The sequence below is a fragment of the Biomphalaria glabrata genome, chromosome 17 (assembly GCF_947242115.1).
Source record: "Biomphalaria glabrata chromosome 17, xgBioGlab47.1, whole genome shotgun sequence".
In the NCBI taxonomy this organism is placed as follows: Eukaryota; Metazoa; Mollusca; class Gastropoda; family Planorbidae; genus Biomphalaria; species Biomphalaria glabrata.
In genome coordinates, this window is record NC_074727.1 from 14,427,764 (window position 1) to 14,450,695 (window position 22,932).

The window sequence follows — 22,932 nt, forward strand, 5'->3', positions numbered from 1 at the left end:
CTTAACTATCTCCATTTTCTGAGAGAACGGCCGAAACTTGTATATATATATATAAGCAGAAATGTGTCGCAGTGTAGGCAATTAGGCCGACTTATAGTAATGTTAGTATTACTCTCTTCTCCCTAAGGACCTGACCTCTTATTTCGGTCCTGCTTTAACAGCCACATATTAAAAGAGATTGCGGCACTTGTTATAATTTTTAATAACCACAACTCGTTTCCTACGGCTAGGATTTGTTTCTTAGCTGTGAACGAATGCCATGAATTCGTCTTTAATACACAAGTCATGAATAATGATGGCTTCCAGACTGGCAAGATGTAGGCGAAATTCGTCTCACTTGACAGAGATAATATAAATAGCTTCATCTAAGCAAGGGAAGTCGTACAGATGGCAAATTCAGATACTTTCATTAGCGAATCTCCCCTGTAAGTTCGTTTCATCTTTTCGTATATCGGTGTCGGGAAAATACTTTATCAACAGACAGTACCGACAAGTCCATTGTCAACTACCAGGTAAGGAATCGATTTGGACTGTAAGTCCAGACATCCCTCATGTAAGCGTATTTTTTTTTTATATTCAATTCTCAAGTAAAACCTCAACATATCTACTAGGAACAAAATAAACTTGAGTTTTAATTATTCAATATTTGAAATGTTCCCATTCAGTGTAGAAGTATACGAGAAGACAAAAGAATAGAATGTCAAACGAATTCAAAATCTATTTAAAATCACTTAAAAACGACTGTTTTGGCCATGCAATATTATCGCGAGTGTTCGTCTCTTCATTTCCTCTAGTGTTCACCCTCGTTTATGCAACCACATACATCAATCCTGCTATAAAGTGTTTATCAGACACTAGAGAGAGAGAAAAAGAGAGAGAGAAAGAGAGAGGGAGAGACAGGGAGAGAGAGAGGGAGGGAGAGAGAGAAAGAGAGAGAGAGAGAGGGAGAGGGAGAGAAAGAGGGAGAGAGGGATAGAGAGAGAGAGAGGGGGAGAGAGAGAGATACATAGGCACACACCGCACAAAATGAAACCCACCTTAAATAAATTATATGATCTTTCTTTTTTCTTATATTTGCAATTCTTATTGTTATCTATTAAATAAATGGAAATCTGAGCTTGCACTTATCGAAATTTTTATTTTCCGATGAAAGACATTTCAACCTTGTAAAAAAAAAAAGAATGCTTTTAGTTTGAATTCCATGTTAACATTGTTAGCTTTCTTTTCCCGTTGCCACCAAGAAATCAAACGTTAACCTCAACTCAATATTCTGATTTTAGGACACGGAATGATGACATTAAAATGAAAAACCAGGGGATGTCGTCTCAATAGTCCCCGGTTTGAACCCTGTCCACCGCCATCTCCCACCGTCATTCGGGAGGTATGTGCTCGGATGTAATACTCTTGTAAGTCTGAAAGAACGTCCGAAACATGTAAACCAATTTAAAATAATCTTTATTACTGTTCGGACATATATATTTCTAGGCGATTTCGCACAAATTACTCCAGGCTGGCATAGTGCAAGAAAAGAGAGTCTTTATAACCTTGATTGTAGAACACGTTGTTTGTTTGTTTGTTTGTTTTGTTTGTTCGTTTTGTAGATCTTCAGGCAATATGCTTTTTAAATTGTTTTCATTTGTGCATGTTTTCATATAAAATAGTCTCGATAACAAATGTTCTCAGTAGGAAACAGTTTATAAGCCAAAACCACCATATGCTTGCACAATAAATTAAGCAGTTCTAGAACAGCGGTTCTCTAACTGTGGGACGCTGGGTCCTTAACAAGGGGGCGCGACGTCCTCGCAACAAAAACAAACTGGTCAATTTTTTTTTTAAAGAGGCAAATACAAAGTTGCATTATCATTGTAGTTACCAATCCGTGTTTTGATAACCATGGAAACGGACATTATTAACAAATAAATGTTTAAAGCTAAAGACGTCGTTTGATTTTCTGATAAGGTCCTTGTAAAATGTATAGCGTTCTCGCTAGAGGCGTCTCCAACAACATCGACTCAAAACATTTTGAAGATTTTTTCAAAACTTCTCCGCTAACTTGACTCTTCTCGACTGTCGTGTGACGGAATGGTCAAAATGTTCCCGCCTGCTATACATCGTTATGTTGACCAACCCTCAGTGATAAAAATATGAAAAAAAAATGTCAAGAAGTCATGCTTTAAAAAAAAGGATAACCTTAGAACGATCACGCCCATGACAGACGTATGTGCCTCTATATGTACCTCAAATCGTAGAATGTCCCTTGTATAAACAGTATGGCCAGTAAAGCCTCCTTCTATATCATACTTAATTTGACCTAAGACTTATATATTATACGTCAATACGTCACTTTGAACTTAAATCCTTTTTTTAACAATTTCTCTTCTTACTAGAAAAAAAGTTTTTGTAGAGGCTAGGAGAACGAATTTCTAAAGTTCGAAATGCAAAAAATCTGTTAGCGCCGGAGGTCCGCCCCTGATTCCGATTGGGGAGCTTACAGCACCCTCCCCCCAGACCCTCTTGCACCTAGTGGATCCTAAAATAAATTTAAAATCTGGAAAATACGCGCCAAATAGCTATAATTTTAAAACATTCTTCTATCTTACATTACATTCTTAAAACCCTGGCAGACGACACTTTTGGAGTCTACAACGCTACACCAGATATCCAATTGGCTTAAATGGAGGCGGGGGGGGGGGGCAGGGCGCGAACACAAAATTTTGTCATGGGAAAGTGGGGGGGGGGGGTGCCGGTACAAGTTTGAGAAACACTGTTCTAGATATAGAACTCTACTATATAAAGTAAGACTGTCGTTGAAGATGCCTGCTCCAGCGCGCGCCAACGTGGGAATCAGTCTGTGCTTTACGTGCTTCCTTTTAAAACTAAGTGCTAAATTAGGGTCCACGCGCCAGGAGATAATAACACAGACGTGAGCGCGCGTGCTTTCGAAGCGGAAACAAACTATGATATTTTTTTTTGAATCCAATATTTTGCCCCCATTCTATCAAGCGCTGTAATTTGTTTATCTCCTGGAATCCTTAAATGAGAACTGGCTGACGAAGACTGCAAGTCTGAATGACGTCCATTTTCATCATGCCCAACTTGTGCACCTCTTGAATTCGCCTTGATGTAATATAATAATGCTGATAAAACCTTATCCATCTAGGTTCATATAAAGTAGACTCAGTCATATATGCTGAAACAAGCTATTTAGGTAGACCTAGTCATATATATATATATATATATATATATATATATATATATATATATATATATATATATATATATATATATATATTGATATAAATTGTTAATTTAGACTTAATTTTGCATGCAGGTAATAGTTGTTAGTTTAGACCTAATTTTACATGTTTGTAATATTTGTTAGTTTAGACCTAATTTTACATGTTTGTAATAGTTGTTAGTTTAGACCTAATTTTACATGTTGGTAATAGTTGTTAGTTTAGACCTAATTTTACATGTTGGTAATAGTTGTTAGTTTAGACCTAGTCTCATTCATAGTCGATGACAACACATTTATCAATCAAGCAATTAACCAATTAGTAAATCAGTTAGTGGTAATTAATTAATTTGTTTTACACAGTAGACCTACATATTCAAGCATTAACCTTATTTACTACTAGATTAGTTTGCTATTTTGCATCTCTTGTATGTCTTTTGATCTCTCAAAGCGACTTGAGCCTACATTATGTACATTATGCCAGCATCAAAGGAACATTTATGCCAAGTTTTATCAAGATTGTTCCAACGGTTTTGCTTTTATTCGGGATATATATACATGCATAGGCCTACATACGAGTTACTTTCTGCTTTATATATTAGACGAACTCAAGTGATTCCTTATCATGTATAGAGTTACTACACTGTTTGAAAAAAGTAGTAGTTGTTCAAATAAATACTGTAACTAGACCTAGATGTTTAATCTTCGGCTATGTCTATTTTCCAAGTCATACAGTAACAACATAGGTTTTAAAGTGAGGATCATTGCACAATAATATTACATTGTATGTTGCTAGATACATAAAACCTTGGTTAAAACTTAAGCCAAATATACAATAACTATTTAGGGCCCTACTTAATGTTTACACATAGGCTATTTACACAATAATTGTACACTCTAGATTTAAATTTAGACTAGTTATACTATAATTGTACAACAATTGTTGCAAATTATGCTAGTCACATTATAATTGCAAACGCTTAAGTTAAGATTACACAAAAAACCTGTATGCAACAGGCTATGGATTTAAGCTAGTTACACAATAATTGTACATTCTAGGTTCCCACTTAGGCTTTTTACACAATAACTGTACAATCTTGTTTTAAAAACTTAAAACTAGTTACACAATAACTATGTTTGAGCTAATGCTAGTTGTACAATAATTGTATACTAGTCTGTTAAACCCTAAAGCAGTGTTCTGAATCAGATTCTAGGTTTAAACTAAGACTACAGTACACCGAACACCCTCCTTCCCATCCCCGCCTCCTGTCTTTCCCGATATAAAATTCTTCCACTGCCCCTGTTAAGTCGTGTTGAATACATTGAAACCTCATTAACATAGGCGTGTCAAGTAGGGTGCTCCGTGAGGACCGCACATTAAATAAGCTTTAGGGGTATATTAACGAATCGTCAAAGTGACACGGGCGTGAAGGCAGAGAGGTGGGTGCCGGGGTGGGGAGGGAGGGTGAGCAGGGGGAACGGTGCGTGAGAATCACCGAAATCCATTTGAATGAGTGACAAATCAAGTCTGCCTTTAGTGAAATGGATCAGTTTGATTCCCATCGTTTCTTGGGTAACAAGGAGATGGGGGGGGGGGGGAGGGAAGATACAATCACGTGAAAGGGGAGAGTTCTGGGCGTCTTGAGACCCGGCACAATGAGACAATGTCAAGGACGGAAAATAGATGAATAAATAAACTTACTATTTCCCGGCCAGCTGGACTGTGAGATTGTGTCCATTTAGCGTATGTTCGACATAGAACGCGTGTTTAAGTAGGATGTGTTTCTGTGTTTAATGAATGATGACATTGACAAAACATGTGCTCAACTATAAGAGTATATTTTATTTTCATTACTGCTCATTATTCATTGTAGTTTAGATGATCTAGGTGTCTAGATAATTGGCAGAAAATTGTCTTATTCGAATTTATAAAAATAATACCTAATTAGACCTGACCCCCTTTACCCACGTTTTGAAATGACATCCTGGCCTTAGCTACGTTCTCATTGCTCTTCTCTCTTGGAGACAAATATTAGATGCGGCAGCGCCATTTTATGACTGAAGGAGACCGAAATGACGATTAGCTAACTTCTATGAGAAGATCTGCGTCAAGAGTGGCAAACTATGTGGGTCACAGCTGGGTTTTCGTAGCCCCAAAAATTACTGCACTCTCTCCTAATAGTTTGATTGCAGAGCTTTCACTGTATATGCAGTTAACTCTCACCACTTTTTTTACTCTTCTAATTTTATCTACTTTTTAAAAATTGGTGACTAACAATTCTATGATTACACTTGAATCAGTCCATAAAACAATAGCTAGACACACCAAAACAATAGACATGATCTATTTCTATATATTCGTTCCTTGTTCAAACCGGTGGCCAATAAGGGGAGCAAAGCTGTTCTATTATAGCATCAGTATTTCTTTTTGTATATCGGGCCAATACTACTGGCGTACGCGGCCAACCATTATTTATCGATAAGCAGAAGTGTGACGTCATTCAGAGATGGTCTGACGGCCCTTCATCTCCGTCTGAGTGCATGGGTCTACGCTGGAGGCAGCGGGTGGGGAAGGTGGCAATGTAATTTTTTTTTTTTAGCTGTCGACTCGGGCACTAGTGAAAACAAGAAATGGTGTATGCGTGTGTGTGTGTGTGTGTATGGAGCAGTGTGGGGGAGGGAAGAAGATGGTTTATCAGCTTCTAAGATGGCAGCATCTTCGAGGTTCAAACTCATGTTTATTCAATACCCAACATGTGGATATTCTCTTCACTCTGTTTGCTAAAAGAATATTCTGAACTGACTGCCCGACCACCCACCCCCTTCCATTCCTCTTCCTTCCTCTCCTATTACCCCCACCCCCCAAAAACAACCGTACTCTCTTAAGAATGTAGGGTGTCCAAACATGTGGACATATCTCTGTTCTGCATCAGTCCAGATATAGTGGAACCTGAACACATTCAAGGGCGTTAAGTCGATTACCTTTATAAATAAAGTCTGTGTGAGATTACAGCGAGGATAGAGAACTGATTCTACTTTTGTTTTCATTTCACAACAAATCCTTTTGTTGTTCTACATCATCTCAAAGACAGACATATTGGCTCTAATTTTACAAGAAATTAACAAACCAGTTTTTTTATATTTACATTTACCCTTAGTCTGTTGGACCGTTGGAGCACCATGCTGGATTTGTTAACGATCTCCATTCCTCTCTGTCTTTTGCCTTAAATAGAACCTCCTTCAATGACAGGCCCGTCCATTCTTTTATGTCATCTTCCCATCGCTTTCTCTCTCTGCCTCTTCTTCTTCTTCCTGGTACTGTTCCCTGAAAGAAGGTGTTTGGAACCCCGAAGACCTTGTAGTATGGCCAGAGATTTTTAGCTTGTGTTTTTTATTTTACGATAGTTAGTAGGTCATCGTGGGGTCCAATCTCTGCAGTAACCCCGTCTCTGATTTCTTGGTTTGTGATGCGGTCTTTAAATGTGTTACCTAGGATCCTTCTGTAGCATCTCAATTCGATTGCTAGGATCCTCCTCTCTAGCTCTGCAGTCAGCGTCCAAGACTCACAAGCATTTAAGAATGTTTGATATATAGAAAAACACAATACACAGAAAGCCATCTTAAAATCCCTGTATTTACGAAATTATTTCAAATTCTATAACAGCATTAATTAATTCACAGACACACAAGAATATGAAATAAAACTGCTATCCTACTTTTGTTAGACCAATATTAAAATAAACGTCCTCTGTTTGGGATCCTTAACTCAACAAAACATAAAGACACTAGCAGAAACGCAAAAAAAGTGCCGCAACAAACGAAAATTTCAAATTTGGTTAGAGAAATACCACAAGTGAAATCACTAATTTTAAAGACACTTCAGGACAGAGGACTAGAAAGTGGCATATCAATAATTAAATAAAACACTGAATTATAATTTACAAACACAAAAACACAACCTAATTAAAACCTAATGAAATACCCAGAGAGACCAAGATGAAGGCACAAAAAATGTGTATGAAGTGCTTATTTTTCCCACAGTGCCAATAGAGCATGGAACGGGTTGCCTGAATCAGCCAGAGAAAATATTGACAAAGTCTCTAATCAACATGCACGACTAGATAAACACACGGACACGCGGAGGACGTTATTATCTTCTCTTTTGAAGGAACGTCTGTCATTTATAAGATAAAAAGAGTTCCAGCGCATTATTTAGTTTGATGTAGTTAAAAGTTGGAATCAGCCGAACTAATGCCGACTCGGAAGTTAAAGCTATACTTTAAATAAAGAGCTTTTTTTGTTTGTTGTTAAAATGTCCGTGTCTGTGTAGAAGGCACTAACGTAAGAGACTTTCTGAAGACTATTTTATCATCGTTTAGTGTTTTTTTTTTTTAAAGTTCTTTATACAATCAACATGTCTCCTTCCCCCTCCTCCCCACCCCCCAAAACCTTTCTCGGAATGGTCATCTCTTATTTGTTGCGTCTGCTGTTAAACTTTTGACCATATTTTGATGAAGATTCAGAATTTGCTTTAAGTTGAAAACTATTTTTTTGCCTATGTCAGATGGAGGTATGGCGAGAATGAATGTTACTTTAATATTTTGATATGTTTGTTATATCCATTTGTTTTGTGAATAGTCTTGCACGTGTTATGAACTGAATGAGAGTGTGTTAGTCAATGAGGTCTTGTTCCCGGTCCAGTAAGGTTGGACGTTGCTTTCTGGACTGGTGTTATGTATATATGTTTCATAGAGTTGATGCACTGGTGTTTTGTGTATTAAATATTTATTGAGAGTCGATGTCATTGTGTGCTTATTGGATTAAAGTATTATTTATATTTCCATGGATATCTATAGTTGGAGTTAGAGTGTATCAAGTAATAATTGTTCGTAATAGTAATATTTAATATTTAAGTACCCCCGTAACGAGCCTAATGAGTCAAGTCAAGCTAAGAAATGAACCATGACAGCCTACATTCCATGGGTCCTTAAAAATGGGGCAAATCTATACATAGCTAGCTTTTATGTTGTTGTTTCTTTTTTTTTTGGGGGGGGGATGCCCGATGTTCATAATATATATGTATTGATAAGCTACGTATTTAAAAAAAATATGGCATAATCTTTTGGATATATTTAGTAGTGATAAAAATGTTTTTAAACTGTCCGTATTAAGCACAAAGTCTTTTTTATACGTCATATAGACGAATTGAAGATACCATCATTAACATTGTTTACTTGGTCTATTTCAGTTTTTCTTTTGGTCTTTCTTTTTTAAATTATTTATAACTTTTTTTTATTTAAGTACTATTACATAAACACCTTCCTCCCAAACACTCACACTTTTCTTACTGAATTCTCTTTCATATATGTTTTCTAGGTGTAAACGGAATTTAAAAAATCAAATTAAAACAAATATCAGGTTACTGAGAGGTTGAATAATGTCGATTACCCATGACAAGTATTCTATTCGTATTTTACAGTTTGTTTGTTTAATTACATCAGCCAATAAAGCAACCAATTAGTCAATCAAATCTAAAACATTTTTTTTAAGTTACAAATCTGCAAGCACTAAAGACAGTTCGCTTTTAATAAAAGTAATTTAACAAAATCCCAAAATCCCAAGAACCCTTCGGTTCGTAAGCCAAGCACTCTACTACACAGCCACCATGCCCCCCCCCCTTATATATTGTATACTTGGCTAGATCTGTGTCCCAACATTTCTGAGATGGCGATGTAAGGAGTGTGTTTCCTATCTAAATACTGGACAGCATACTACTACTTCAATACATTTGGTGTCGGAAATCATTGCTCTCATATGTACTGACAGAGTAATTAAAACGCTAAAGATAGTGAGTACAACTGAATACCTAAAGATAGTGAGTACAACTGAATACCTAAAGATAGTGAGTACAACTGAATACCTTCTTTTCTGAAACTGGTCAAAAAGGACAAGCATCTCAGTTATCCATTTTTTAAAAATCTACAGCAATCAGCACTTTCAAGCCCAGGCGATTAAACAAAAATAGTAAATACATTAAATATATTTATATCTCCTCCTTCGTGATCGAACATGATCACGAGCTCGATATTGGCCATGGAGTCCCTTTTTTTCGCTTACAAAAGCCGGCCGCACAGAAGGCACGGAATGTGCAAATAGTCAAAACTACAAATCAAGACCTTAAAACTAGGCTACATATCAACACCTTAAAACTAGGCTACATATCAACACCTTAAAACTAGGCTACATATCAAAATCTTAAAACTAGGCTACATATCAACACCTCCAAACATTGCCATGACGAAATGGATTAATTCTTGTAAAGAATGGAAACGAATACATGTCTAATAAAAAAGCCATTATAACATTGGATCATTTGGCTTGACTTTTAGTGTATAGTTCGATCCAATACGGAATTTAAAAATGTATAAATAAATCTAAGAAATACGTTGATTAACTAGTAAAGGGAAACTATTTAGAAACTTTTACAAATATCTTGTTTGCGGGGATTATCTGTCCTTTGTTTATGCACTGTTTCAGCTCAGTTTATTCCGTAATGCAAGAAAATTGCAGTCAAAATTAAATGTGGAATTCATAGAGAATGTCTTATTTGGCCACGTGACTTAATAAGTACCCGGATGAGTGAAATTAATTTTTTTTTTAACCAATGACGTCTGATTTATTTTTAAATATGAAAGTTTGACAGTTTCAAGTATATAGTTACAATGTGACAACAAATTTGGGTTGATACGTATACCTTGTTTCGAGAAATGGACACAGTACACGAGGAGTTGGCAAAGTGAGACCCCTGGGACGCACGCGGCACTCCGATAGATTAAAGTTTTTTCTTTTTTAAAATCCTGTAGCTAACTGCTGTTTTTTTTTCTTACATAGCTTATATGCATTCACTCTGTCTGGTAAACAAGTTTGAACACGTTATTTCTCCAAAGCCCATTCCCGAATCAAGTTAAAACTTTGGGCAATTATTTATTGGCAAAGACAATACATACATAAAATAATAAATAACCAATTAGTCAATTAATTACTTTTAAAATAGTATTTTGTTTCATACCTTCAAGCAAATTATTCAGAGATATGATTAAATATTTGAAGTTTTGTCCCTTTAGATAATTGTACACGTTATTTTTCGGTTCAAATTGAAACTTTAAACAATTACTTATCGTACCTAACAAAACATGAATCAGTAAAAATTTTAACCATTTAGTGAATTAATTATTGATAATTAATCATTCTATTTGATATCGAAAAAGGGAAATAACGTCTACATTATTGAGAAATATAGTTGTAGATGTGGAGTTATTTTCCTTAGATAATCTATTTTTTTTAAAGTATTTTTATATTTTGGTTCTATCCATTTCTAAAACTGTTAAGCAGCAGGTCAAGCGATCGTACCACTAGACCAGTACAGTGTTTAAGAATTTAACATTGCGTCGGTACAGAATTTAACACTAAACCTTTACAGAGCTTAATAACAGGTCATACGAGTTTAAGTCTTTACAAAGTTTAACGCTAGGTCATTAGACAACATGTCATTAGAATCCAACTGTATATCAGCACTGAGCTTAACACTAGCTCATTTCAGAGTTTAGTTCCCCTTTCAGACCTTGCGGTTTATAGGGCAGAGGATGTAAAGATCATCTGTTTCTGTGACCCAAGGTTAACGAGGGTGTCATGTGGTCAGCACAACGACCTATGCCTTTATTTTTTTCCCAACTAATGACAGGTACCCCTTAGAGCAGGGTGGACTCAGGGAGGCACCCTAATGATCCCGAAATTAAAAAATCCCAGTCTTCACCAGGATTCAAACCCGGTCATTTCGGTCATATCTAACCCTAACACAAGATCACAACATAATTTATCAAGTCATCACAAAGTTTAAAAAAAAAATGTAAGGAGTCCAGTGGAACTTGTTTCTTGGTTCCAATGCTTATATAATGGTGTGTTGTTGTTTTTATCGATGAAGGGATTCAATAGTATTCTGTATACCCGACTTTATTTCTTTAACCACTGAGCATCTCTTCAGTCTACACCAGCTCTGAAGCTGTATTGAAGGAAGAGGGTTTTCCGGAAGGTCAAGGACCAAGTTCTTTACCGGTGGAAGCAACAATTGCAAACAACAACAATCAAACAATCAAAGAAAACATCATTTCATCGAGATAAACTTTGAATTTATGGAAAAGATTATTCTGAGAATGAAATTGACGTTGTACTTCCTGTGCTTGAATGAGCCAATCAGAAACGTTTCCCGTCTAAACATACATTTATTATAAGCTCTGTTAATAAGGAGATTTTATTTCCTCGAAGGAAAAAAAAATCATAATGACGTAACCTACAAACAAGATGTTAGCCAAAAAAAAAAATCTGACTAGAATATTTTTCCCAAAATACTCAGACTCAGAAGACGGCAGAAAAAAAAAACAACAGAAAAAAAAAACCTGAAGAAATTACGTGCCCTTTGATAAAAAGGAACCATTTTCCCCAACTTAGCTTGGGGCACTTCTATGTTGTAGTGGTCTGTTGGACATTCCCCAAGTTTGGCGCGTCTTTTTATACTTCCAACAGACAAGAGTTGTTTCCCTCGAGTACTAGATATAGCTTGCATGTTTCATGAAGGAAAAATGTAAAAATGAAGTAAATGACAAATCTAATGAATTAAAAAAAGTATTGGATTAGAAACAAACTTCTTTCTTGTGATATCAGAAGAGTAAATAATTTGATAGGAATTTCTTTTTGGTATAAGTATGTGCCTTCAAGAACATTTCCTAAAAAAAATAATTTTGTTTATTATCTTTGAGAAACAATGTCTTACTCTTGTGCAGTACACATAACAAAGCGTAAACAACGTTAGCAAACAACATCTAGTTTCAAACCGCAGTCTTACTTACACGTTATACTTACTTTGACATCAGATATCACCTCATTGCCTAGGCCATAAAATTCCCCCCCCCCCCGTTTTTTTCCATTTTGACTATTAGAGTTTTCTTTATTTCATATATCTTTCCACCTTCCTTTAATATAATAATCAATCTTTAATTAGATGTATCTAAGTCACACTTTGTTTTCAATCTAGTTACTCTTGTCTGACCACAGGCTACCTCTGGAGACACGCGTTCAAGTTCAACGTCGTCGGTCAACCAGTTTATGAATGGAGACTCAACGTCCATCGCTTAAGTCCATCTCTGCTGCTCGGCACCCCCACCTGCTCGGCTCATAGCCCAGTAAGACTGACCAGTGCTCCGTAGAAAAGGCCAGATTTGTTCGTGGGGTGACCGTTTCTGTTATGACATGCCAAAGATGGAATGCTTTGTGTAAATAATGTTGCATTCCATATAGTAATGAGGAGATCTACCTACTTTATATTCTTCACTGTTTTAAGACTTTGACTTTCATGCAACATAATAAGAAAAATCCACCTTCGCACAAATGTAGTTAAACGGAAGCTTATCATCGTGTAGCTTGTTTTGAAATAGTGTGGTATCCTTAAGACAAACTCAATCAGAAATTAGTTAATAGTTTATCTTTGTATCTTTGTTTCAAATTAGTTGGAATCGAGATTCTAGATCAGTTCAAAGCACATAGTAATGTTATAATTTTGTATCCGTCACAAAGAAGATTTAATCAAATCAATTTTTATTTCATTTTCTGCCTTTGGAATTAATTCCCCTTAAGGCCTACTTGTGATTTACTTTCAATAGTGTAACACCTATTCAGGCCTCGTACTACCCTTGTGATTCGCGGGGACTCTCTTTTAGTTCATAATGAACTTCACCTCTTAAATTAAGCTTGTATCGAATTCATATTTTTCACAAATTATATATCAACGCACTCTCTGCCTGTGTGTCTGGTAAAAAATTTACGTAATTTCCCCCCACAAACTTACTCGGATCAAGTTGAAACTGTGCACAAATATTTATTGTACCTAAAAAAACATGAATCAATAAAAGAAATATCCAATTAGGTAAATAAATTAATTACTGATAATCAATCATTTTGCTTGATACCAATAAGGGAAATTAATCCTTCAGTATTCAGTTATAGGCCTATGGCTAAATAATGTGGGATTTTGTCCCATTAGATTATTGTACTAGTTAATTTTCACAGACCAATTCTCGGACTAATCCTAAGCTTTAAAGAATTATTTATTGTATTTGACAAAACATAAATCAATGGGAAAAAAAAACTAATTAGTAAACAAAGTATCGGTAATTACTTATGTTGTTGTTTGATATCGAAAAAGGGAAATAACTTCTACACTATTAAGAGATATAGCTATTCCTTTAGATAAACTTAGTTTTTAAAAAAGTATTTTTATATTTTACTTGTTTATTTTTTTGTATTTAAATATCGAAACGAAATATAAGAATATCTACAATAAGTATTTTTTTCCTTATCTACGCCATACTGACGTCTGAATTAAACATTCGTTAAGCACTGCTACACTGCTATTATAATTTTAAAGAAATAAAGAACCATACGGCATGAAATCGCCAGCCCTAGGCCGATTTGACCGATTGCTCCTAATTGCTTCGATTGCTCCTATAGGGGCCCCACAATTTACATTTAGCATATCACAATCAGTCACGGCTCTTGTCACAGGCTTTTAAAGATGTAGGACTTAGAGGGTTAACCTATTTAGTGTATCGTAGGATTGACGTAACTTTAATTAACCCACTGGCGCTTATTGCGTTAGAGTTGCTACCTAACAAATAGTTATAGTTGTTACTGTAAAAAAAATTAGAAGAGGGGCTTAGCAAGCATCCATTAAACAGGGCCCCGCAATTCGTAAAGCCGGCCTTGGTCTCCAACATATTAAAAAAGACACACGGGGACAGATGATGTACATCTCTTCTTTTAATATGGCCGACGGCTAACCAGGGCGCCATCTGGCCAGCACAATGACCAATCGCTTTTACTCCCCCAAGGCATTTTAAGTATCCATCTAAGTTGAGTGGACTCGGGGAGGCCCCAAATTCCCGAAGTTGTTAATGGTCGTTTGTAATCTAAGCTTTACTTACAGACAAAGTAAATGTTTAGTAATGTCACTGACTCCAATCAATACTACAAATATTTCGTTTCTATGTATTGCAGATACTATGGATCTCCATGAATACACTACAGCCTTGTCGTTTCTAAACACTGTGACAATGGGACCACAAGAAATGACGCCTCTGCATTTAGTTTGTCATTAATGATGACGCCTCACTGAAGTTTACAATCATGATTGGCGTTTTCCAAATTTAATCTCTGGAATCTTCTAATTCTTAATTCAGTCACTAAGAATCCTAATTCAATCGCTGGAATGTTGAAATTTCTAACTAAATCACTTGAATTTTTAAATTAATTCAATCACTGGAATCTTGAAATTCCTAATTGAACCGCTGGAATCTTCAAATTAATTCAATCACTGGAATCTTGAAATTCCTAATTCAACCACTGGAATTTTTATATTGCCAATTCAATCAGCGGAACATTTAAATTAATTTAACCATTGGAATCTTGTAACGTATTCATTCACTGGAATCTTGAAATTAATCTTTTCATTTTAAACCCTTACCTGTTTCATAGGAGTTTGTTGTCTAATTGGAATTATATAGTCGATAAAAATAAATCAAAGATTTAAGTCAAGCATTTAGTGGAATGACTTCCTTGCCCGCAGCGCCCTTGGCGCCTAAGGAAGAAGGGATCAGCTCCGGAAGTGGAAATGTTGAGCCACCAGACGTCACCAAATCTGTTCAAGTGACTTCCGGATCGTGGTCTTCAAAGCACAGCGGGTCTTCTGCTTCTGGTGATGGCGACTCTCTGACGACCGCGCTGCACTCTCACCTTGATCACGGTATTCTAAGCCATTTGGACATTGTCCACTCTCGACCGGACAATAAGCGTTGTCATGGCAACGGATCACCTGCAATAATTAAATACCAGTGTTCGCCATTCACCACGACGATGGGTTCGCTGACCTCTTCCGCCTCCCTTTCGGCCTCCACGGTCATGCCTTCCGCCCCTGTCACACCACAACAGGAAGCTTTCTTCCCGCCCAAAATTTTCACGTCCGATAAAAAAAAGCCTTCGAAAAAACTCGGGCCCATTAGCGGTGACGTCACCGATCCTCGCACCCGTTCGGATGTCGGATGTGTCTCAGATAAAAACGCAACTAATAACTCCGCGAGGGGGCATCGATCGCCCCGCGTCACGTCACATGCAAGAACGTCACCTGGTACCCCTCCTCGTCCCCTGCCACCCGACAGCCCCGGGGAGGCAGAGGAGCGGCGGGGAGAGGGGGACACGGATTCGTCTGCTCAGAGCTCGGAGGTTGTCGACAGCTCGAAATCTGTGCCCGTTCCATCGACTGACGCTTCGCCGAGCGACGCCTGCACCCCCGCCATCCACCACTGCAGTGGCGAGTTAGCGCCATGGGAATCGCCTGAATCCGACTGGAGGAAGGATAAAGTACAAGGTAGGTAATTGCTTGTTTGTATGTTTGCACACGGCGTGGGTCAGACTCTCTTGTCGCTTCTAAAAGTATTGAGTCCAATGCACGGTTATTGACATGTTTATGCATCCATAACGTAGGGTAGTTTATATGTATTTTTGTCCACTTTGCACTCTGCAAATTATCCGATCTACTTAGAATTACAACTAGATGCAGTATGTTTATTCTATATCCACGTTTTAAACTCTTAAGACTTCACATTTAATCTACATACAAAAAAGTTTACAGGGGCGGACTGGGTGTCGAAATCGGCCCATGGATTTCTATACAATCCGGCCCATAAATTTCATATTATACGATGGACATCCAATTCTAGGTCTACCTGCTCTCAAAGTCATTCTGTTCAGTTTGATAATGTATCGATAGCTGTACACATGCATACAGTGAATATAAACACATCGCTCAGAGGCCCCCCTTTTGTAGGAGAATACTATAAAACCTTTAACAATTTAACAAATGCCTTAGTGATATTCATGAGGCCCTTATCTTATAAAATGCAGACGTGATTTCAAATAAGAAGATGATTACTGTGGTCCTACCGGCCCATTCGGGTACCGGCCCACCGGGCATTTGCCCGAATGCCCATTAAGCCAGTCCGCCCCTGATTGTTTACATACATCATGTTTTCATCTGTATTCTAAAATTCAACTTCCTCGATTTAAAACAGTGTTAACACATTAATTACTTAATGAAGGATTTTATTCGTTATTTAAATATATTGTATAGATATACTAAATTGTTTCAGAACCAGATTAACTTTAAGAGCGTATTTAGAATTATATCAATATTCAGCGTAGCTTTACTGGTTTGAAATAATACAATTCTTAAACATTACCCTAAAAATAATGATGTTAAACCTTTATATGGCTTTGCCGCAGTTGTGAGATGACGTAATTCGTGTTATAAATATACAACATTATGTTATTAGTCAGTAGTAGGTTAATCTCTAACATAACCTATACTAATGTGTATATTATCGTATATTATCGAATCAAGGTAGCCAAGTGTCAGTGCTCTTGCTTGATTCTTTACAATCATAGCGGAGTCGGTTTTATTTTATTTTATTTCAACTTCCCGTGGTCTTTGAACTTTTGGTACCTACCCTCCCTTTATTTTATTTCAACTTCCCGTGGTCTTTAAACTTTTGGTACCTACCCTCCCTTTATTTTATTTCAACTTCCCGTGGTCTTTAAACTTTTGGTACCTACCCTCCCTTTATTTTATTTTGAAATACGAGTAGGGGAGATGGTGGCGGTTTATCATTTGACTGCATGCATACGACATTGCTAAGCAGTTTACAGTTGACAGATTAAATATATTGCTACCAATGATTGCTACAGTTGACTGATTAAATATATTGCTACCAATGATTGCTACAGTTGACTGATTAAATATATTGCTACCAATGATTGCTACAGTTGACAGATTAAATATATTGCTACCAATGATTGCTACAGTTGACTGATTAAATATATTGCTACCAATGATTGCTACAGTTGACTGATTAAATATATTGCTACCAATGATTGCTACAGTTGACTGATTAAATATATTGCTACCAATGATTGCTACAGTTGACAGATTAAATATATTGCTACCAATGATTGCTACAGTTGACAGATTAAATATATTGCTACCAATGATTGCTACAATTGACTGATTAAATATATTGCTACCAATGATTGCTACAATTGACTGATTAAATATATTGCTACCAATGATTGCTACAATTGACTGATTAAATATATTGCTACCAATGATTGCTACAGTTGACAGATTAAATATATTGCTACCAATGATTGCTACAATTGACTGATTAAATATATTGCTACCAATGATTGCTACAATTGACTGATTAAATATATTGCTACCAATGATTGCTACAATTGACTGATTAAATATATTGCTACCAATGATTGCTACAATTGACTGATTAAATATATTGCTACCAATGATTGCTACAGTTGACAGATTAAATATATTGCTACCAATGATTGCTACAATTGACTGATTAAATATATTGCTACCAATGATTGCTACAATTGACTGATTAAATGTATTGCTACCAATGATTGCTACAATTGACTGATTAAATATATTGCTACCAATGATTGCTACAGTTTAATTCTATTTCTCTCGAACTCTTCGAATACATAACTAGTCGATGGCCATCTATTGCAGACTTCAACAAATCATTAAAAAATTATTAATTAATTAATAATAATAATGATAAAAATCAGTTTCACAAGAGGCAATTAAAATTAGAAGCATAGTTTCTTTCTTTGGACGAGTCTAAAACCACTCCCTTTGACCAGAACATTACATATTTGTTCGGATAACATGGGCCATCAAATCGATTGTCACGTAATACTAAGAGTTAATGTCAAGGTTGTTTTACTTTAATAAACAATAAACAGCATATTTACATTTCGAGAAATAACAGTTTTATTGTTAAATAGCGCTACAAATTGCCAAGGGAGTTAATAATAAGGTTCAGGTTATTTCTTGCCTAATGGAGAGGCTTATTTTAGTGGACGTGTAAAAACAAGGAAATGCAATAAAGGGAGATCAGTTATTAAGTTTCAAGCTTCATCAAAAGTCTACCATTATGATAAAAAAAAAACAACTATATTGTAAGCTAATAGTGTGTGTACAAACATTTTACAATTTCTACTTGAATAATTAAAGTGTTTTATTTTTCGTTAAGAAAAGTGTAATGTTCTCTTCATGTAACAATCTCTTCATGTAACAAATATCCTCCGGCTTACTATGGAATTTCGGTCATCGGATTTAACATTTGTTAATTAGCCATTAATGTCCCGCTTCTCTCAGGCCTGTAAAGAATATGGCTTAACTATTAGCACGAAGAAAATGTTACGGGACCACCTGCTACAGCATCACCCTCCATCCTCATAGACGATAACAAGCTGGATGACTTAAACGAATTCTGCTATCTGGGATCCACAATTCAAGATGACCTGGCTCTAGAAGAGGAGATTAAAAAATTCATAGGGAAGGCTGCCTTGACCTTCGCTAGACTCAGGTCAAGAGTTTGGGAAAACCAGAAGCTCACTAAAGTGACAAAAATGGAAGTCTACAAGGCATGCGTTATGAGAACACTACTGTATGGCAGTGAATCATGGACCACTTACGCAAAGCAAGAGAGAAAACTGAACTCATTCCATTTGCGATGTCTCCGTAGGATCTTGAAAATCACATGGAAATAAAAACGTGTGAAATACTAAGATCTTTGCGCGAACAGGTATTCCCAGCATCTTAACAGTCCTCAGTCAACGTCGCCTATGCTGGCTTGGACATGTTCGCCGGATGGAGGACAATCGCATCCCGAAAGTCATCCTCTACGGACAACTCGCGACTGGCTCAAGAAAAACTGGTCTCCCCCACCTCCGTTACATAAAACGGGACCTCCAATCAGTGAACATCAATACTGACCAGAGACATAGCCCTAGACCGCACTAGATGGAGAGAGACAGTGACCAAGAAAGCTACGGACAGCGACAGAACATGGGCCTCAGCTCTGGAAAAAAACGTACAATGCGAAAAATGGCCAGCTCCTCTACCACCGAAGCGAAAGCCACGTTAGCCTGTGATATTTGTGGTCGGGAGTGTCTCTCCAAAATAGGGCTCCACAGCCACATGAAAAAGTGTGCGAGATGAACCATAGTCGTTCTACGACTGAAGGAAACCAATTAACTAATTAGAAGAAGAAGCACTGCACAATTTAAACTATCCCACTTAATAACAAAATCGACAGGGTGGGATCCTTTACATGGTTTAAAGCAAGACTTTATATCCCGAAGCTCCCAACATAAGACTTGGTCAAGAACGACCAGGACTAGAAATTAGTTGTGGGTTTTCACGATAATTTTTTAACACTCTCTGTTTAGTTCTAGATTTCTTTTTTTTTTTCCAATATCCGGTTTAAGTTATTTAAAGCAATAAATAATGTACAAAAGCATAGAAAAAAAAAAGAAAGGAGTATAGAGAAATGTTTCGTTATAGGACAAATGCAGGGAAAATGCAGGGAACAGAACCTGGACTTGTACGCTGCTTTCATTGACATTACCAAACCTTTTGACACAGCTAGCTGCTATGGTTTGTGGAGGATATTTATCTCTGCTCGGATGCCCTTCCAGTGTTATTTCTGTTCTCAAACAACTGCAAGATGGTCAATAAGGTCTAATCAGGCACAATGGTCAGCTCATTAAGAGTGAGGCAGGGGTGTGTATTGCTCCAGCGCGCTTTGCATTTTTTTCATTGGAGTAATGCTGAATAGAATGTGTCGAGGTCTTGTTGAGGACATCTCCTTCAAGTTCCGCAAGGACGACAGCAACGTAAAGCGCTTACTCTCCCATACTAAAATTTAAGAGAGAATTATTGTAACCAAAATTGTTAGCTATTTTTATAGTTAATCCACTATAGATGAAAATCTTCAATCAAAATCGAATTCTTAAACTAGATTGACAAATGTCGAAAGTTTGGACTTACGATTCTTAGTAATTATGACAATAACAAACGGTAGTAGATTTGATTTAAAAAAGAAAAGACAAAGCACTCCTTTCAAATTTTAAATGACAAAGTTAAAACTACTATATGTATTCACTAGCAGTACACCCCCGCTACGCCCCGATGATTTGTTCCAAGGCTTTATATTGACCAGCATGTCCAGAACAACCCCCCCCTTCTATCCTTTATTTGAATTGTAATAAACGTGCCACGTTTTAGCCATCAACCTAACAACGATCACTTTTGAGCCATCAACCTAACAACGATCACTTTTGAGCCATCAACCTAACAACGATCACTTTTGAGCCATCAACCTAACAACGATCACTTTTGAGCCATCAACCTAACAACGATCACTTTTGAGCGATCAACCTAACAACGATCACTTTTGAGCCATCAACCTAACAACGATCACTTTTGAGCCATCAACCTAACATGCTTTTTTTTTACCCCGTGAAGTAGTGTATCTATTACAATGACATTTTACGGCCCTCTCACTATTTCTTTTTTTTTTGTCTCTCTCTCTCTCTGTCTTTTCGCTATCTAGAACCCCCATATTGTTTTCTTTTATTCTGTGCATCGTAATGTCTCCGCCATAGACTCTTGACTTGATTTGGAAACACACGCTTCCATTATGTGACCCCGACACATACACGCACACACTTTTCTTCGCCTTCTCAATTCAACCTCTATTTATTACTTGGTTTGATTTGTGAAAGGACAGAATGTTTATTAGTGAAATCTGTTTCAGATGCATACATGTATAGTTCTTATAAGTTCTTATGTTTTCCAGTGTGTTAAGAGGGACACGTTTTCGTTTAAATGGGCATTAGTTCTTTCGCTTTTATCGAAGTGGTGTCGCGGTGACAGACGATCTGTAGCAAGGTGCGAAATCCAATAAAGTGTAAAACCTTCTTCTAGCTGTTTCTTTTAGTCTATCAAACTTTTTTTTTGTTTTAACTTTCATCTAGCACCGACTTACGCTTATCTGATGCTGTACGCTCTCGTGCCTGGAGTTCTTACTGGGTGGCCCGAAATAGTATTCATTGTCAGAGCCTACATTGGTGAATTGGTGTGGCACCTGTCATCCCTCTGGCCTCATCGTTTCTTGTTTATCCTCAACTTCATTCTATCCCAAAGGCATTAAGCCACCCAGCACTGTTGCTTCATACATCAACATATATGAACATGCCATTGCATTATTACAGTGTGACTGAATGCACAGTCCTTTGGGGTGCTCTGGAGACCACGATGTCTTATTTGTTTTTTTGTTTTAGCACGCAATCCACAAACACCTTTTTATACGTTGGTACAACATCAGCTCCATGATTTCTGTACTTTAGACTCTACGTGTGTTTTCTGTTGATCACATGACATACACATACAGAGGTTTCATATGTATCGTAGGCACATTTTTCTTCAGATGTGTTCCACATATTTATGTACTTTGTATTTATATACATAAAATAAAAATTGTTTCGTTTCTTCTTCTTCTTCCTCGTTCTCATTTTTTATGTTGGAGCGTTTAGACGACTAGACCAATATATGAGATGAACTGTAAGAGGGTTTAGATGACTAGACCAATATATGAGATGAACTGTAAGAGGGTTTAGATGACTAGACCAATATATGAGATGAACTGTAAGAGGGTTTAGATGACTAGACCAATATATGAGATGAACTGTAAGAGGTTTAGATGACTAGACCAATATATGAGATGAACTGTAAGAGGGTTTAGATGACTAGACCAATATATGAGATGAACTGTAAGAGGGTTTAGATGACTAGACCAATATATGAGATGAACTGTAAGAGTGTTCAGATGACTAGACCAACATATGAGATGAACTGCGCAGTGATTTCCAAATCAGGGAGCTCTCCATATAGTTTTCTTTCTATTGGGGTGATTTGGGGCCAGTGTCTTGTACGGGCCTCTTGGTAAAGATAGCAGTTTTGAATGACATGGTCAGCATTCTCTGGTAACACTTCATATAGGCAGATTTCACTGGTTCAAATTTTGAGCTTCCGGTACATATGTTGTCTCATTCTGTAGTGTCCGGTCCAGAGTCGAAAGATTAGACGTTGATCTTGTCGGGATAGCTTATAATAGGAAATGTTTCGTTGATGCACTGTAAAAATTATTAAAAAGTTACCTCAAAACATTTTCAAAAAATGCTCTACATATTCCCAGAAAGCTTAAAAATTATATATAATATATCTTTACAATGCTGAAAGAGGCACATGTTAAAATTAAGAATAATACTTTTCACAAAATACTTAAAACCTGGTTTCAAAATTCCAGATATTCAGAAATTAACTTAAAAAGTCACTAAAGAAATGAATTAGACTTGATTTTAAAAAATGCATGCAAATGCGATGAACAAGTAAAACAAAGCGTACATGACAATAAAAGAAAATTTGATTACAAAACGATGTACCAACAAAGCATTGACCTCATGACAGCGTGAAATGTTGATCAGGTCGACCTTTGTTTGTATTATTTGGATTGGCTTTGAGCTATTTACTGGCCGCACTCAACGTGTCAGTCAGCAGAGTAAATATTTAGATAAAGTGATGGCCTTTAGCTTTGTCTTTGGGGGTCTGGGTTTTAACATTCTATGGCATGGCGTTGACATCGACGTACTGTGATTTGTGTCTAGCC

The 22,932-nt window shown here is 36.8% G+C and overlaps 1 protein-coding gene across 2 annotated transcripts in view; it reads left to right on the top strand.

Annotated features, from left to right (window-relative positions):
* LOC106076837 (uncharacterized) overlaps positions 1-22,932 on the top strand; it is a 217,092-nt gene that overhangs the window by 48,943 nt on the left and 145,217 nt on the right. For both annotated transcript variants that reach the window (XM_056015161.1, XM_056015162.1), the window contains exon 2: positions 14,342-15,707. In XM_056015161.1, coding sequence (XP_055871136.1) covers positions 14,891-15,707 — 817 coding nt within the window. In that variant the 5' untranslated portion in view covers positions 14,342-14,890. The remainder of the gene's footprint in view (positions 1-14,341; positions 15,708-22,932) is intronic.